The sequence below is a fragment of the Aplidium turbinatum genome, chromosome 2, assembly GCF_918807975.1.
Source record: "Aplidium turbinatum chromosome 2, kaAplTurb1.1, whole genome shotgun sequence".
Taxonomy (NCBI): Eukaryota; Metazoa; Chordata; class Ascidiacea; order Aplousobranchia; family Polyclinidae; genus Aplidium; species Aplidium turbinatum.
The window spans coordinates 8752238-8771012 of record NC_137473.1 but is presented as its reverse complement, the minus strand read 5'-3'; the positions used below and the strand labels follow the sequence as shown (position 1 = coordinate 8771012).

Sequence of the window (18775 nt, the reverse complement as noted above, 5' to 3'; positions counted from 1 at the left end):
TTCCATAAACAGGAACAGTAGGCTACATGGTCGAAATATGCAAGTTGTATAGTCTATAACTGCAAAAGTAGCAGGTTTCCATACGGTACTGACAAGGTGACAACGAAACGACCGTACGGCGTAGGCTACTAGCCAATTGCCAAGCTACAGAAATGATAATTTTGTCACTTATGGCAAAAAGAAAATATAAAAGAAAAATGCACAATGTGACCCAAGGGTCAGTCCTTGGTCCTTTGTTATTTTTATTATATGTAAACGATCTACCTACTGCGTCCTCTTTCATGACCACTCTTTTTGCGGATGACACCAGCCTAAACATGACACACCATAATTTGACTTGCCTAGAACAACAAGCCAATGAAGAAATAAAAAAGATTGATGTATGGATGAGAACTAATAAATTATCGATTAATTATACTAAAACTAATTTTATGATCATTTGTAGAAATCCTCCTGTTGCAAAATCGTTCTCTCTCACCTTAAACGGCCAAAGCATTAACAAAACTGATCAAGTAAAATATCTTGGAGTAACGATGGACCACAGATTGAACTGGAACGCCCATATATCTGACCTTTGCACAAAATTGAGTAAAGTATGTGGCATTGCTTACAAAATCAGATACTATGTCCCAATATCCACATTACGGTTAATTTACTTTTCATTATTTCAATCAAATCTTCAATATTCAATAATTAATTGGGGTAGGGCCAACAAAACGTTAATACACAAGGTAGAAGTGATTCAGAACAAATTTATTAGAGCCTGTTTGTTTGGTGACAGGAAAACCTCGACGACCTACATGTACAGCAAATTTCAGGTATTAAAAGTGTGTGACCTTGCAAAGCTGGCATATGCACAGTTCATGTTCAAGTACGAAAATAATTTTTTGCCAGCATGTTTCTCTGGCTACTTTGTTAAACTAGACGACATACATCAACATGATACAAGACATAAGGCTAAAACCAGATTTTTTCTTCCCAGGTTTGAAACAAACTTTGGCAAAAAAACACTCCATTTCTTGTGTGTGCAAGTGTGGAGTGAAATTTCACACGATATAAAAGATTTACCGTTCCAATGCTTTAAAAAAAATGTCAAAAACCAACTGTTACATGAATATACATGCGTACCTTAAGTGCTCAATACAAAGGATAACTTACCTTTACAGTATATCATCATATCGTACTTATTAATCTTTGTTCTCTATAGTTAGTATCAAATTGCCCTGTTTTTGTATGCTTTACATAAAAATTGTTGCAATTCGGTGGTGGTATTCACGTTTTTCCCCGTTATTTCAAGAAAACTTTCGCAAGTGCTGTAGCCTATTATAGCACACAATCACTTATTGGTCGTTGGTTAATTCTTGGTCGCTGGTTTGAATCTTCATCCTCGGCTTACTCAGTTTGAGGATACAGATTCAAACCAACAGCAGTTGTTTTTCAATCTCAGTGGCGAACCTTTTTATTCAATGAAGTAGTGTGCCTGCCTCTGCACACTATTGTGTATGAATGTGTAGTTAGATTTACTGTGACGGGGTGGTGGCTGACTAGATGACTGCTTATGGTCTTTCGCTACCATCCTGATTGCGCCATAATCTAACCAACAGTTGTACAATGCATTGTTTTGACAACTACATTTTACTCTGATTGTTTGTTAATATATGGCGCTGTTAAAACAAAATAAATTGACTTGACTTGACTTGACTTTGTAGCAGTTTTGTACGTTGACGGCGTCAACTTTTTGTTGACGCTGAGGCTGGCGCCGTCAATTTATTTTTTAGTTGACGGAAGTGATAGCGCTGTCAACTATTTTGCCCATTTTAAGCATCAAGCTCTATGCGCCATTTTTTGTTTTTATGGAAAATCTCGTTTCACAATGAGAGTTTCACAATATGTTCTGGCCAGCGCAACTCATCCGAATTAGCGGCTTTCGCGTTGGTTGAAATGGCTAGCTGGAATACAAGGGGAAGAAGTTCGCCAAATGGTGATCACTCATATCGTGAGCAGTATCTAGAACGAAGGATCAGAGAGAGAAAGCGAAAAATCAATAAATGTTATCTCGGAGGTTGAAGCTACTTTATTTCAAGAGCTCTATGCCCGTGAAAAAAGCGATTTTGTTGCAGTGGACCTCGTTAAAAGATTTATATATGCTAAACCATCACAGTAGCCTACGCTTGGAACAGTGATACTTTTCCGAGTAAACGTTTTCAAAGCTTGTTTTTGGAATACAACAGATCAATACCATTAAGCGCTGCTGTGGAACGCATGTTTTCACATGGAAAGGACATTGTGCGTCCCAAACGCAGCAGATTGTCGTACAAACATTTTGAAATGCTTGTGTTTCCACAAGGAAATAATTAATAGGCTAAGCAGCCAATTACAATACAGTCTCAAAACATAATACCTGTTGTTTATTTATAGCTATTGACGCCGCAGGTAGCCTACCACTTTACGCCGTGAAGTTTTTAGGCAATTTGCGCTGACGCTGACGCCGTCAATTTATTTCATTGACGAGTGCAACACTGCTTTGTAGGCTACTCTCTAAAACCTCTATAGCCTGTTTCACCCAAAGGGAAATCATCCGCAGGTTCTTCAAAAATATACAAAAGCAATAAATCGGGAGCCTAGGCTAACAGGCTACTGTACCTGAAAAGATAACGTGCCTGAATGAAAAATTATGTAGTAGGCTATATATCAGTAGTTAGCACGGCCACAAAACCCAAAAAACATATCGCAAAAAACAAAACAAAAGCAGAGAGAAGCACACATGTAGTAATGAATGACAGCCTAATGAAAAGTGTTGTGGATTGAATTTGCCAGTTCCAATATTGATGTGGGTGAGCAGTCATAATGTTTTTTGTTTTGTTTTGTTTGTTTGTTTGTTTATCTTTATCCTGCATTGCGGGAAAGCGGACTTGAGCGCTATGCATCGGTGTACGCCTTCCGACGTACACCTGACCCACGCTGCAGCCGACGGCAATGACTGTTTCCGGTTGTCTACTCTACTTATGACTTAAATTTGGTACTACCCATTACTCGAAATCGATCACTAGGTAGAGGCAATTATCGTAAAGTTTCTTGCCCAGAGAAACAACAGCAAGTGCGGGTAGCTGGAGTCGAACATGACATAAAAGAAACCAATCCTCAGGCAAAAGCCCGTTTCGATATGTGGCCCATGAGAGCAGGTGTTGAGCTCTTTCTATGGTTAGAGTGCACATCACACAGTAGCCTAAGACGATTGAGGCATGGATTACGGAATTAAAATGAATTTCAATTAAAATCAATTTCTCTGATCACGGTTTGATATCCAGTTTAAGTTATTGTCTCTTGTCCTGGTGGGTGATGGAATGGATGAGCTGGTAGGTGATGTCCTGATGGTGTTGATGAAACTCTCATCCCCGTTTGCGACGTGTCGTGTTGATTATGGAGTGTTGCGTTTGCTGTTAATATCTACAAACATAAAAGTACAGCACTGCACAAGCAATCTATATTATTGTTAGGTAAGCCTAATCTTTTGTAAATAATTTCGGATTTCCACTAAAATCTTCACAAGAATGTAAGAAAGCCTTTCTGCGTTGTCTGTCTGTCGCGTGTCCGTTTTGCTTAAATGTTGTTTTAGTTTGTGAATAAAAAGTGACTTTGTATCAGTCTTTCTAATTGAAGAAGGAAATTCGTTACATGTTTTCGCACCTGTGAATTCTATTGAATGCTGAGTAAGCGTTTTTGAGAAGAATGGAATGTTTAGAGAATCATTCACATGGTTTCTTGTAGACAGGCTGTGAACCTCTTTGACATATTTGCTATGTTGGTTGCAATGTTGGCAGTTCATGTCTAAATCATTTAATGTTTGCTGAATGCTGATGACCTGTGCTGCTTTGCACCTAGTTTGAATGGGTTGCAAACATTGGCTAATGAGTGTTATTCATATGCAGATTCACATGATATTTTATTTAATTCTGATAAAACTGTTGGCATGATGTTTGATACTACATACCTAAAGCTAAACCTGCAGCCCAAAGTCAAATTGGGAACCTCTTATATCAAATTTGTTGACACTGTCATGTATCTAGGCATTGTTGTAAACAAGTTTTTGTTTGATGACGATGACATTAAGCGCCAAGTTAGAGCTATATATTGCACAGCGAACATGCTCCGTTCACGCTTTTCTAACTGCTCTTCCGCTGTAATGAATGTAGCCTACTATTTCGCACGTAGGCTATTATTTACCTTACTCCAGTCAACTGTGGGCCAGATACTTATCCTCAAGTATGAATAAATTGCGTGTGGCTTACAATAATGCATTTCGAACATTGCATAAATTACCGAGGCGTGTTAGCATTAGTAGTATTCAGACGTACCATCATATTCCTACGTTTCATGCCCTATTCCGAAATCGTATATTTAATTTTGTCAACCGCTGTCAGGTCTCATCTAACAAGTGGGTAGTTGCAGTTTTTACCTCAGAGTGTTATGCTTCTTCTGACTATGCGTCTCACTATAACGTGACTATGTACGCATAAGTTTTGCTTGTATATGTAATCGTGTGTGTTTTGTGACTTGTGTTGTGTTTATGAATATGGGCCTGTCTCTTTAGTGCCTGATGCAAATAAACAAATAAATAAAAAATAAAAAGGTTGAGCAGACAACGCACATCATTTGGCGCATGGTAAATGGCGCAGTTGCAGTCTTGCAGATGGTGTAGTCTGCAGTTTGTTTTTTCCTGCCACACTCACAGATTGCGGATGGCACATGATGATGATGAGCAGTGAGCACTGTTCTACCTACATTTACCTATGCATGTTTTAAACCTTTTGGTTTTGCTAATTGTTGAAAACTCTGAAAAACATCTGGAAACACTGCTGTTGGCTCAAATTTATGGTAGGCACTTTAACAAGCAGATTTCTAATAATCCACGCGCGTATCCAAACCAACCACGAACCAATGAGATGCTACGTTATCTGCTATTGTAACCATTCCAGCATTCAGCCAGAGAATTAATAATTACTTTGAACTTAGTTTGGTAATTAGTAATTACAGAAGAAAAAAGAGCTAGAGCAGAGGTGGGAATCAAACCCACGTCATTGTAATGACTACTACCGCCCTAACCCAATGCGCCAAGCCAACCGATGGCAAAGCGATGATTTAATTTAGCTAGAATTTGCGTTTTTCCTTTATTCTTCCCAAACGCAATCTTGATGACGTCATGAAAAGCGTAGCTTCTGATTGGTTCGTACTGGATTGGATATCTGCATGTTAAAGTGCCTACCCAAATTTACCGGGAAAATAGAAAAAAAAGTGCGAAAGAAACCAAACTGCCTTGGCTGATCAAACAACAAACCTAGTTAAAGAGTCCAAGAATACAATGGTAAGAAAACAAATATATATTTTCTGATTTAAGCTTATATCATAGCATTTATATGTCTTTCAACGTTCAAATGGTAAAACCGCTGTCCTTTGAATTCAGGTAGATCCAATTATCTAGAAAGTCTGCCACGATAGTTCAGTTAATTACCGCCTGACTTCAAAATCAAGTTGCGCTGGTTTGACTCTCAGGGTGTGTGCTTGAGCAGCGCATTCTAAGAACTGCTCTCCATTCAGTGGCACTTAGTGGATAGATAGAATAATTCCCAGGCAACCACATTTCAACAATTGGAATCTTTACTAGATGTCAGTCATTGATGACTGGCCCTGCGCCTGCATCAGTACTTTAAAGCCTCTACAAGTGTGCGAAACTGTCAAGATTAAGCTCCCAAAGAAGCTTTCCCAGTCGGATGCCACCATGTCATCCCCTGAACACATCGTCATGTTTACTTTTTTTGTCCTTTTAAATGTAGGTAAAAATTAAAATTGTTTGAAACAAACTTTTTAAGTCGAAACAAAATTTTTGCCACCTTTTATTGTTTTTATTCCTGTACTCTTGTTAAATTCATCATTACGGTACTGTTTTTTATACTCGTTACAATATTGTTCAACCCATTATTACTTACGGACTACGGTATACAAAGAAAAATGAAATTAAATTGAAAACAAAAAAATCTTTCTTTCCCTGAACATTCTGACTTGTCATGAATTTTGTATTGCTCTTTTGTCCAAAGAACATGGATTTCATGTTCCTGCAATCACCACTCAATTTTTTTTCATGAAAATTTATTTTGACATCGCTAACGTAGCCCACTGAAAATACCCATATCTAACCTACAACAAAAACACAGAAACAGCTAAAAAACATTAACTATGACAAGCGGTAAGTCTCCTGTAATCTGGAAAAACCTAGTAAGTCAATTTTTTGGAAAAATTCAGTTAGGCCCTTGCCCCATATTTGGATTTACTAAGTTTTCACCCATGGGTCATTCCAGCCCAACTCAACCAACATTAATAAAAGTTCCATGGGCACCGTCTCAGATTTTGCTCAAAATTGCACCAAATGTACCTCTATGGGAGCAATGAAAAATCCCCAAGTTTCAGATGAAAATTCCAAGCAGCTTAGATTTTACGGCCGTTTAAACTTTAAGGGCCTCATCCCTTTTTTGTAACAGTGGACCGCGGCATTCATTTTCAATGGTTTTTAAAGGCACATATCTTCATTTTTATGCATGCAATATGCCTGAAAATTGGTATTATGGGTATTTCTGGGCTGCTCTTTCAGAATCTGCTGTCATAATTGGACTAGGATGTGTAGATAAAAAGTTACAGGCATCTCAAAACTGGATTTTTGTTGGTCAAAATGTAAATTTTTCACATTTTGACCATCAGCTGTGAGTTCCCCTCTTGGCCTACATCACCAAATTTGTGTAATTTAGGCAATAAGCATTGTGTAGAAGCAATAGAATCAAAATGTCACAAAACAAACATGAAATAATGGTTTTAAAGGCTACTGAAAATGGTCACCACTTAAAAAATACCCCTCGGGCCCGCTTTTCCGGGGGGGTAGATAACCATGTAGATGGTACCCCAGAGTGATGAAACTTTCACCACTTAAAGATACATGTCTTGGCTATGCCTGATATAAATTAGAAGATCTCAACTCAACTCCTTCTTATATTACTCAGCTATTGAAAAGAAGCAGTTTTCCTGTACTCGGCCTGTACATTTTTAGGGTCATTCCATATCAAAACAGCCAATATGAAGATATCTTGTATATGGTACCTCTCAGATTTTGCTGAAAAGTTGTAATACTATGCTTTAAGCTACCAAACGAAAGAATCCTAAGTTTTGCATCAATTTGAATTTCAGGCGTTATCCTCATTTTTGACTTGGGGGGGGGGGGGGGGGGGGTAGCGAATAGCAATTTCAACCATTTTCAGAGCCCTATAACTATTATTGTAATTGTAGTAGAAGACTAAAAATTGCTGTGCTAGTTCATCATAAACTATACTACACAATTAAATAGTAGAAAACAACATCTCTTGATGCATAAGTGTTAGGTGGGTCATCAAACTCCTGCTTTTTTGCCTCGTTTAAGTGCTTTTTTCAATTTTCAAATGCTTGTACTACCCAAACCAATCAAAATATTTCTCTAAAACCTAATTATTTGTAATATTGGGAAACTTTTCTTCTGCCAACTTGAATTTGAGAGTTGTGGTGCCATTAACAGAAATGTTATGGGGGTTGAAAACCCTATCAGGCAGAAATGGCCCTTTTTACCCCTATGTTTAGAGCCCCAAATGACCACATGGGTATTTTATAGTCATACTGAAAGTTATACCAGACAAACACATACATTTATTCTTTCATTTCATGAAATAAAATCTTTGATTATCAAACTCCTTCACTATAAATTTTATGTCTTTAAAATGCAACATTTTGGTAATTTTTGGCAAATAATCTGAAGTCCGTAATGCAGGTCAGAGAAAATTCAACAATAATTTATCATGAAGACAGTGAAAATAATTAGGTACTATGCTTACTGATCATAAACATTGGAATGCTGACATTGTTTACCATTAAATTATGTTCAAAATGATGCTTTCACCCCTTCTCACCCATGAAAAAGTACCCACCTGCTATCAATAAGCTATGATGTAGAGATAAAATTTAGATAGAAAAGCATCATTTTGAACATATATATATTAATGGTAAACAGTGTCAGCATTCCAATGTTTATGATCAGTAAGCACAGTACCTAATTATTTTCACTGTCTTCATGATAAATTATTGTTGAATTTTCTCTGACCTACATTACAGACTTGAGATTATTTGCCAAAAATTACCAAAATGTTACATTTTAAAGACATAAAATTTATAGTGAAGGAGTTTGATAACCAAAGATTTTATTTCATGAAATGAAAGAATAAATGTATGTGTTTGTCTGGTATAACTTTCAGCATGACCATAAAATGCCCACGTGGTCATTTGGGGCTCTAAACATAGGGGTAAAAAAGGGCCATTTCTGCCTGATAGGGTTTTCAACCTCCCATAACATATCTGTTAATGGCACCACAACTCCCAAATTCAAGTTGGCAGAAGAAAAGTTTCCCAATATTACAAACAATTAGGTTTTAGAGAAATATTTTGATTGGTTTGGGTAGCACAAGCATTTGAAAATTGAAAAAAGCACTTAAACGAGGCAAAAAAGCAGGATTTTGATGACCCACCTAACACTTATGCATCAAGAGATGTTGTTTTCTACTATTTAATTGTGTAGTATAGTTTATAATGAACTAGCACAGCAATTTTTAGTCTTCTATCACAATTACAATAAAAGTTATGGGGCTCTGAAAATGGCTGAATATGCCATTTGCTGCCCCCCCCCCCCCCCAAGTCAAAAATGAGGATAGCGCCTGAAATTCAAATTGATCTAAAACTTAGGATTCTTTCGTTTGGTAGCCTAAAGCATACAGTGACAACTTTTCAGCAAAATCTGAGAGGTTTCGTATACAAGATATCTTCATATTGGCTGTTTTGATATGGAATGACCCTAAAAATGTACAGGCCGAGTACAGGAAAACTGCTTCTTTTCAATAGCTGAGTAATATAAGAAGGAGTTGAGTTGAGATCTTCTAATTTATATCAGGCATAGCCAAGACATGTATCTTTAAGTAGTGAAAGTTTCATCACTCTGGGGTACCATCTACATGGTTATCTACCCCCCCGGAAAAGCGGGCCCGAGGGGTATTTTTTAAGTGGTGACCATTTTCAGTAGCCTTTAAAACCATTATTTCATGTTTGTTTTGTGACGTTTTGATTCTATTGCTTCTACTCAATGCTTATTGCCTAAATTACACAAATTTGGTGATGTTGGCCAAGAGGGGGACTCACAGCTGATGGTCAAAATGTGAAAAATTTACATTTTGACCAACAAAAACCCAGTTTTGAGATGCCTGTAACTTTTTATCTACACATCCTAGTCCAATTATGACAGCAGATTCTGAAAGAGTAGCCCAGAAATACCCATAATACCAATTTTCAGGCATATTGCATGCATAGAAATGAAGATATGTGCCTTCAAAAACCACTGAAAATGAACGTCGCGGTCCACTGTTACGAAAAAAGGATGAGACCCTTAAAGTTTAAACGGCCGTAAAATCTAAGCTGCTTGAAATTTTCATCTGAAACTTGGGGATTTTTCATTGCTGCCATAGGGGTACATTTGGTGCAATTTTGAGCAAAGTCTGAGACGGTACCCATGGAAGCACTGGTTGAGTTGGGCTGGAATGACCCCCATCTATTAATCCAGTTAACGTGTAAGAAACGCTTCTCTGTTGGCAGATTTTCAACTGAAGGAACCTAGCAAGTCATGTGAGTGGTGTATAATGCTCTAGAAAAACCTTTGATTTCTCAAATTTGTGTTCAACAGACTTACTAGGTTTTTCCAGATTACAGGGGAAGTGTGGTCGTACGTAATCTGGTAATGTAGACTAGAGATGTGCTTGACTGTTATTTTTAAATAACCGTTATTAATTGCTACTTTGAAAATCTTAACTGCTACTTTTAACTGTTACTTTATTAGTTAAAGAACAAAGCCATGATAGCAGCAAAAGGCTACAGTAAACCTCAGATTTAACTGAAACGATAACGTGTGACTAAAAAAAAAGTTGGATTGACTTTGACTGCTGCGCCTCTTTTAAAATGGTTCCTCCACACCTACTTTTAAAATGGTTCCTCCATGCCTGAACCTACGCTTCAGCAAAAACCATATTTCCAGTGAATATCAAGTCTTTTCGGCAGCGTTATTCATAATCACTCTGGAGAAGACATGGGAGCTGAAATCCAACAGCTGCTGCATATAAAGCTTTTTCTGGCGGCGTAAATATTTATGTGTCCCGATGTATGAGGGGACGACATTGTCACCACCCTTCCCAGCCTGAGGATAAAGATTCAATCAATTAATACTCTTCTAGATTAGGTAATAGGTATCGTACGGTTGCTGTGCTAATTGAATCCTAATTGTGCTGTGCTAATTGAATTCAATATACAATGATTTCCAAACACTGTTATATCCAGGGTTTTGGAGCCGCTATGAAAAGGTGGATGCAACTTATGCTATCCCCTGAACACTTCGGTCCCTGAAAAGATTGAGAAAAAAATAAAACAAAGCCGATCTCGCTGATCGGAGTTTCTGAGTTACCAATGAAATCCTCGGACCCCAAATGAAGACACTTCTAAGAAATATGCATTGTATCCAAATAATATGCTTTGGATTTGTCAACTACTCAGGCCTCTGAGAAAGATTATGGGCTCACCTTGCGCCCGGGTTTAAAATTATTTTCTAGGACTCCCTGTCAATGCTACTGGTTTTATGCAAATTAGGTCAAACTTACCATTCGATCTAACTCCTTACAATTCCGAAACTGCTTTATTTTGCAACACCAAAACATCTGCCAAAATATTGGTATCTGGCTAAAAAAGTAATATCGGGATATTGTTACATGAAAGAGCATTTAAGTTTACAATTTTTGTTCTGTTGTTACTACAGTAGTTATTCCAGTTTATTTTTGCCTTTTTATGCGTCACCATTAACAAAGATGCAGTTTTGGGTCGACTTTAAGAAGGTTAGAAATTGTTCCCATGTTAAAGAAAATATAGTTTCGGGAGAGAGTTTGCTTTTTTATACCAAAGACAGGCAAGACACAACAATAACACAGGGTTGAGCATTACAACAGTATATTACATATTTACAAATAGTTCAACATTCAAACGTTTTCGACTTAACTTAAGTCCTCATCAGGAATCTGTAAATAATTATAAACTACAATAAATTTCACTTCTTGACAGTGACTACCGTAACTAAAACCAGTAACCTACCGTAACAGTGACTACCGATGCTTTTAGTTAGTTAGTTAGTTAGTTACGGTAGTCACTGTCAAGAAGTGAAATTTATTGTAGTTTATAATTATTTACAGATTCCTGATGAGGACTTAAGTTAAGTCGAAAACGTTTGAATGTTGAACTATTTGTAAATATGTAATATACTGTTGTAATGCTCAACCCTGTGTTATTGTTGTGTCTTGCCTGTCTTTGTTAAAGAAAAGCCTTCCAATTGCAATCAAACCACGACTGCAAAAAGGTCCATTAATTTGTGATTAGCTCAGAGATATTTTATTTTAGATTTGTTTGTCGGTACAATATCATGGCATTAAGGCATTTTCAGAAAGTGGTTGGTTGGTTTTGAGTCTTTATCCTCGGACTGACAAAGCCTTGATTGGTTATTCTTGGTAGTTTCGCATACTTGTAGTTCCTTGTAGTTTTGCTCTTGACGCAGGGCCGATTACCGAGATTGGCAGAGTGAAGTTTTCCTATTGTTGAAGTGTTGCTTTCAGGGAATCAGGGTTGATCTCTAAGTGGTCAAAATTGGTTTTGACCACTAAGCGGTTTTAACCGGTGAAAACTAGGTTTAAACCGGTCAAAACCCAGAAAAATGTTTGTATGTAGTGAAAGGTCGGCTACCTGGGCTATGGGCTATTGAGCAAATATAAAAGCAGTTGTGAGTTATGACCATTTTGATATGCAGGCATCGAAATAGCTGGCGGCCATGGCTGCCTGAACTTTCATTAATGGCCGCCAATACCGACCTGTCAAGCAAAATTTGATGGTAATGTTTTTCATAAAAAAAAATTGTTGGAATTAACTCTTGTACTTCAGTTGGCTGTGCAAATTGCTCATCGTTCTACCAAGCATTTTTGGGTTCATCAGAAACTTATTTTTAGAATTTGAATTTTCTCAATAATTAAAATACCTGTATTTTACGGACCATAAGGTGCAATTTAAATCCTTTTTTTTCCTTATAAATTGATTGTGCGCCTAATGTATGGATCAAGTAGTGCTTTATTGCCTACACTCAAAACCAGTACCGATACTATTATTATATAAATAAACCACTGTCTTACACAATAAACTACGGTAAAAGCAACTAGAAACTGTGATATTCACTAGGCCCATTTTTTCTTTTGCTCATTGTACTATTGTGACTTGCTGACATTTATTACGCATTTTTGTTTAATGAGCTTTATACGGTATAACCCATACTCCTTAAAATACGTTGCGTTCTATTGCCCTGTGCGTCTTATGTCTGAACAAAAAACTAATCAAAGCAGTTTATTGACAGTGCGCCTTATAAACAGATGCGCTTTATGGTCCGTAAAATACGGTAACCAACTGATTGAAATATCAAAAATAAACAGAGAAATTCAATATTTTTTGTTCCAAATCCAGCATATAGGTTATTGTTGATCAAAACAAAATATAGTTGAACATCATTACTGAACATGGAGGGTAATATTTTTAATTCAATTGAAAATCAACTTGATTCATACACTAAAGGGGTTTTGACCAGTAATAGGTGGTGAAAACTGCCAGGTTTCAACCGGTATTAACCGGGCGGTTTAAACCGCCCCGGTTTAAACCGATCAACTCTGCAGGGAATTATTCCATTCACTAGGTGCCGCTGAATGGAGAGCAGTCCTTAGAATGTGTTACTCAAACGCACACCCCGAGAGTCCAACCAGTGCAGCTTGATCTTGAGCTGAGCGCGTAACCACCGCGCAAACGAGGCGAATTGTTTTTCACATAGTTGTAGGCTAGTTTATAACCTTACAGAAATGTTGATTTCAACTCCCTGTAGCCTTACCTATGCAGAATTTTATTGTTTGCGGGATGCTGCTTAGCTAATGACAGAATTGAAATGAACTTTCAAGCGAATATGCAATTATGCATACAACTGTGATATGAATATACATTGCATTGTGAAAAAATGAAAAATAAAGTCTATGGGCTATTGTCTGTGATGAATGTTTTTGCCTGAACAATGTGATCATGTGTTACACTTTGTCCATGGAAATGTGATTTGGTCCAGTGATTTATGAGTTACCATACTGAAATGCATCATATTGTACATGTACATGTTGGTGTCAAGTAAAAACATTTAAATATTTAAAAATTGATTTTTAGTCATCATCGTAAACCACCCATATATGAAATTTTTTTTTATGACTGTCAATGGTGCACTTTTATATGCAAAGTTACAAACACAGTGTCTTGCTATATGTACTTTTTTCATGCTAGCCTTTGTAGTGTTTCTCAAGGGAAATTACATCTTGGTGAGATTCTTGTCTCATAACATATAGGCTCAACATTGTCTCATAACATATAGGCTATTATACGATGTGTTATGTTAATCGTATGTGTTATGTTAATCATGAATGTTTTTGATATAAATTTTACCTTGAAAGTTTCATGCTTTTTGTTTTTTTAAAAAGTCCGGTTAGTATATGCTCTAATGTTTGTTGATGCAATATTGCAATAGTTGCTGTCTATTTCTTTTTGCGAAAAAATTATTCACTTATTCCAGCGATTTTGGCCACAAGCCGACCGACCTTCAGTTAATTTAAAGCTGCATGTTGGCATTGCCTGTGTAAGTATGTATAAAGGTTGCCATGTCTTCTACTAATGAATGTGTATTGCCCTGTTTGGAAGACAGCGGAAAATGCTATACCAGCCAAAGAAGTCTAATGCTTTTAATGGTTATTGTGATAAATGTATAATTGTATATCAAGAAAGATTGTATACGGTAATTCACTGATTAGTCAAAAGGAGGCCTTCTTGCTTGATTGCCAATGTTTCAAACTTGGTCCCGGTTTTTGCTCTTTTTCCACTGGTTTTCATGGGTCTGCTACTATTCGGTGAGTCCGATTCGGTGAGTTCGATTCGGTGAGTTCCTATTCGGTGAGTTCGATTCGGTGAGTTCCTAACCTCTAACCCTAAAACGGCAATGATAATTAGGTTACGGTACCCAATAATTAAAAAAAAAAAATTGAAAAAATCCCCCGTTAAGGGATCAGACTCACCGAAATGGGCCATTCCGGGTTTACATAGCGTATTTCAAACTTCTAGTTGACATCTCACTGAAAGTGCTTGTCACGCTGTTTTGATTAATCTACTGTTTTGTCGTGAATTCCATGTTACTTGATTGCATCAATGTATGATGTGGTGTGAATTTAAACGTGAATATTTTTTTATACATACAACTTTCAGCTACTTCATTTAATGAATTTAGTATTCCAAAAAATCTAATTGAAGTCTCTGTAATCATCATTGTAAATGGAGTGATTACAATGCATCTTCCATTCATCCTTTCATTGCTTTAAGTGTGTTGTTTTTTCACTAATCCACACCAATATTTGTTTTATAAGTCGTTTTCATTCAGCTGAGTTTTCAGTTGTTTTTATTGACATATTGCATTATACTATGTGGTATGTTGGGTTATAGGTGAATTGTTCGTAAAGCAATTGTTCGTAAACAATTGTTCGTAAAATCAATTTTTCGTAAAGCAATTCTTCGTATACATCAATTCTTCGTATAGGTGAATTGTTCGTAAAGGGGTGATAGGTGAATTGTTCGTGAACAATTTTTCGCAACAGCAAGGTTTGTCTTGCAATTTCCGATGAAGGTGCGTAATGCAAATTTTCATGAATAACCAAGTTATGACGACACAAAGAAATAAGCACAATGAAAAAGCGCATTTTTTGTTATTTATTGGAATACAACAATTGTCTGTGTTTAGCAATTCTTTGCTTACACTACCAATACTACTTTGAGTAACTTCGTACAAATTGTCCACAAGCCAAGTTTGGTATGAAGTATTGTGTGCAATTCCACGCAAGTAATCACAAATTTCATCGTCTTGAAAGTCTTGACGCCAAGTTCGGACGACTCTAGTTAGTCTTTCTGCACTGTCCTTGTACTTCTTCATTGGAGGGGGTCCTGCCTGGCCACTGACATACTGTTAAATGCTCTCGCTTGATTGCAGATATGAACTTCCAAATATCTGGATGATTTGCAGATACCTGGAACATAAACCCTCTGTGCCATCCTTCAATGCTATTATTAGTTTTGGGAAGGCCACTGAGAACGCCATCATAGCAGTTTCACATTTGAATTGCAAACATTGGAGGACGGCGCCCTTGACGACGATCTGGGCGCCCAACCCAAGTGTCTTCAAAGCAGTCAATTACTGGCTGAGCAACATCTGGTAATACATTCCCATCAATGAGAATGTCAAAGGCCCGACTGACTTCATCAATAGGCACAAAGGCCAGAGACGACAACATGCGCAGCCTCAGAGCAAACTCTGCACTTGTCTCGTACTGCTCCTTTAGGCCACTTGATTGCGTCTTTCTCCAAATGCACTGGCACAAATGAAAGAAACAGCCACCGTGAGTTGAAAGTGGGTACTCTCTGCTTACTGCATTAACCATGGCCATCTCAAAGTCAGTCATAATTGTCTCTGGAACAGCAACAGCAGGTAACAACTCCTTGATCTTTTGCAGCAGATGAATGTATGTCCCTCTCTTTTTGTCCCCCAGCACGGCCAGCAGGGCATACACCAGAGGCACTGAAGTGTTTTCCTTCAGTCCGTGTATTGCATAAAGCTGTTCAAACAGTGAAGGCACTGTCTTGAAGGTGCCGTCAGCATACCAGTGCTTTGAACGGGCAAGGAGCTGCAGATTTCTTTCAGTGGCAAAGAGGACCATACGGTTATCTCCAGGCCCAGAATCATAGGCTAAGAATGTTACACCAGCAAACGTTTGCTTGTACTCTACTGGAAGCACAATGTCACAGAGAGAATGTGGGATTGCCGGGCCTGCATTTTCCTTCAATCGCACTTGGGTGACTGCCCTTTTCATGCTCTGCACACTTTGCAGTTTTGCTGCCGTGGCTTTACTGAGTCCAATAGTTTTTGCTGAGACGAAGTAACTTGGGGCATCACGACTGTCTTTTGCTGCACAACAAATATTTTCCATAACCTTTGCTGCTTCGACATGACCAGCATCTCCAGCATGATTGTGCTCACCTCTGGATTGTACAATGGCTGCCATAGCAGTTGTTACTTGTGCAGGACATTTCTTATTAAAATGCTCACATTTCCAATAAATAGTTTCTTGCCCTTGTGCGTTAAGTGCACTATAATCTTTGTAATAAAGCTGGCCACTATACAAAAGTTTTGGCTTTCCTTTTTCGCTGCTCACAAACTGTAATGCCATTCTGAATCAGGGACTCTACACTCTGTCTGCTCGTCTACACTCTACAGGTACAGCACGTCTTTAAGCACAATTAGCACATCTCTACCATATAAGCTACCCTAAATGATTGTTCGTAAACAATTGTAACTGTTTTTTTTTTAAAGCTGTAGCCTAACTTTTATGAACATTTGTTTACGAACAACTAGTATTACGGTCAATTGCATGCCCGAAGAATTGCTTTACGAAGAATTGCTTTACAAAGAATTGATTTTACGAACAATTGTTTTACGGAAAACTGTTTACGAAAAAAACGTCGAACACCGGTATGTTGTTGTTGTAAATACAATTGTGTAAACTTCTGAAAGTGTAGCCTTTTACTTTGGTCACTTATTGGCGCTCAGCATCAGATCAAGTATGGATATTTTTGAAGGGATTTTATATCTAGTAATGACATAAGTAAATAACATTAGTCATGCTGCATGACTCCAATCATTACGATATACAGTACATGGTTGCTACTGTAATAATAGTCATATATAGTTACAGTTAGTCAGGTTTCTTTTGCCAATCATCAATAAAAACTGTTGTCCATTAAATAATTTTTCTTAGAATTCAAATTTATCATCCCAGTAGAACTTTTCTATAGAAGGTTTGTAAGGTAACATAATTTTTTTTTTCTTGCAGATTTTATTAAATCAGTTTACTTAAACCAATATAGATCATCATGAATAATGGAATTGTTGTGAAACTTGAAGATGTTGAAGCATGGCGTGGGTTTGAAGTTGAGAGCGAATCTGGAGTTGATATTTCATATCAAGACATCAATGAAGCAAAGAATAAGAATAGAAAACATTTGGTGGGATATAACGAATACAGAAAAACTTCTTTTTTGAACCTTCCTATGAAAACTCTCCAGCACACTCAATCTGGTGAAAATCCTTACAAACATGACACATGCAGCAAACGTTTTTCAAACAGTGGACACTCAACATTTCACAAACGAATTCATGCAATTGAAAAAGTGTTTAAGTGTAACATATGTGACAAATGTTTTTCATGCGGGTCAAGTTTGGCACGTCACAAACGAATTCATTCAGGTGTAAAACCCTTTAAGTGTGACATATGCAGCAAGTGTTTTTTATACAAGTCGACTTTAACGCAACACAAACGTATTCATTCTGGTGAAAAACCCTTTAAGTGTGACATATGTAGCAAGGGTTTTTTACACAAGTCGAGTTTAACACAACACAAAAGTATTCATTCTGGTAAAAAACCCTTTAAGTGTGACATATGCAGCAAGTGTTTTTTATACAAGTCGACTTTAACACAACACAAACGTATTCATTCTGGTGGAAAACCCTTTAAGTGTGACATATGTAGCAAGTGTTTTTTACACAAATCGAATTTTACACGACACAAACGAATTCATTCTGGTGAAAAACCCTTTAAGTGTGACATATGCGGCATGTGTTTTTCAAACAATGGAAGTTTGTCACGTCACAAGCGAATTCATACAGGTGAAAAGCCGTATAAGTGTGACATATGCAGCAATTATTTTTCACTAATTCATCATTTATCACGTCACCAAAGAGTTCATTCAGGTGAAAAGCCATATAAGTGTGATATATGTGGCAAATGTTTTTCACGGAGTCATTATTTGACAAATCACAAACAAACTCATTCTGGTGAAAAACCATTTAAGTGTGACAAATGCGACATGTGTTTTTCAAACAATCAAGGTTTATCACGTCACAAGCAAATTCATACGGGTGAAAAGCCGTATAAGTGTGACATATGTAGGAAGGGCTTTTCCCTAATGCATCATTTATCGTGTCACAAACGAATTCATTCAGGTAAAAAACCCTATAAATGTGATACATGTGACAAATGCTTTTCACAAAGTCATCATTTAACATATCACAAAAGAGTACATATCATTAACGGATGAAAACCCCCACGAGTGTGATATTTGCAGCAAGTGTTTTTCGAAAAGTTCGGAATTAAAATGTTATAAAAGAGTTCATTCTGGTGACAAGTCACACAGGCAGTGGTGACATATGTGAAAGATTTTTGAGCGAGGAGTAATTTAATATTTGTGAACTGGTGCGTTCATCAGGGCGACATCAAAGTTCCTCAGTGAGATTGGAGTGTCCCTTAAAGCTTTTGATGGAAACGTGTAGGCTGCTTTCAGAGAGCTTGTTTAACTTAGTTTCCCTATCTCGTGGTAGCAAACTTGTAGAGCACCAACTTTCTCTTTTTTTTCTCACTAAACTAAGATTAAAAATAGTGTTTTACATTAACTTTCTCAATTACTAACAACT

At 37.2% G+C, this 18775-nt stretch overlaps 1 protein-coding gene across 1 annotated transcript; it reads left to right on the top strand.

Annotated features, from left to right (window-relative positions):
• The first annotated feature begins 17178 nt into the window (after nucleotides 1-17178).
• On the top strand, nucleotides 17179-18402 carry LOC145788301 (uncharacterized). The gene has a single exon (XM_082600082.1). It carries the CDS (start codon nucleotides 17179-17181, stop codon nucleotides 18400-18402), a length of 1224 nt encoding a protein of 407 aa, XP_082456208.1.
• The last annotated feature ends 373 nt before the right edge of the window (nucleotides 18403-18775 follow it).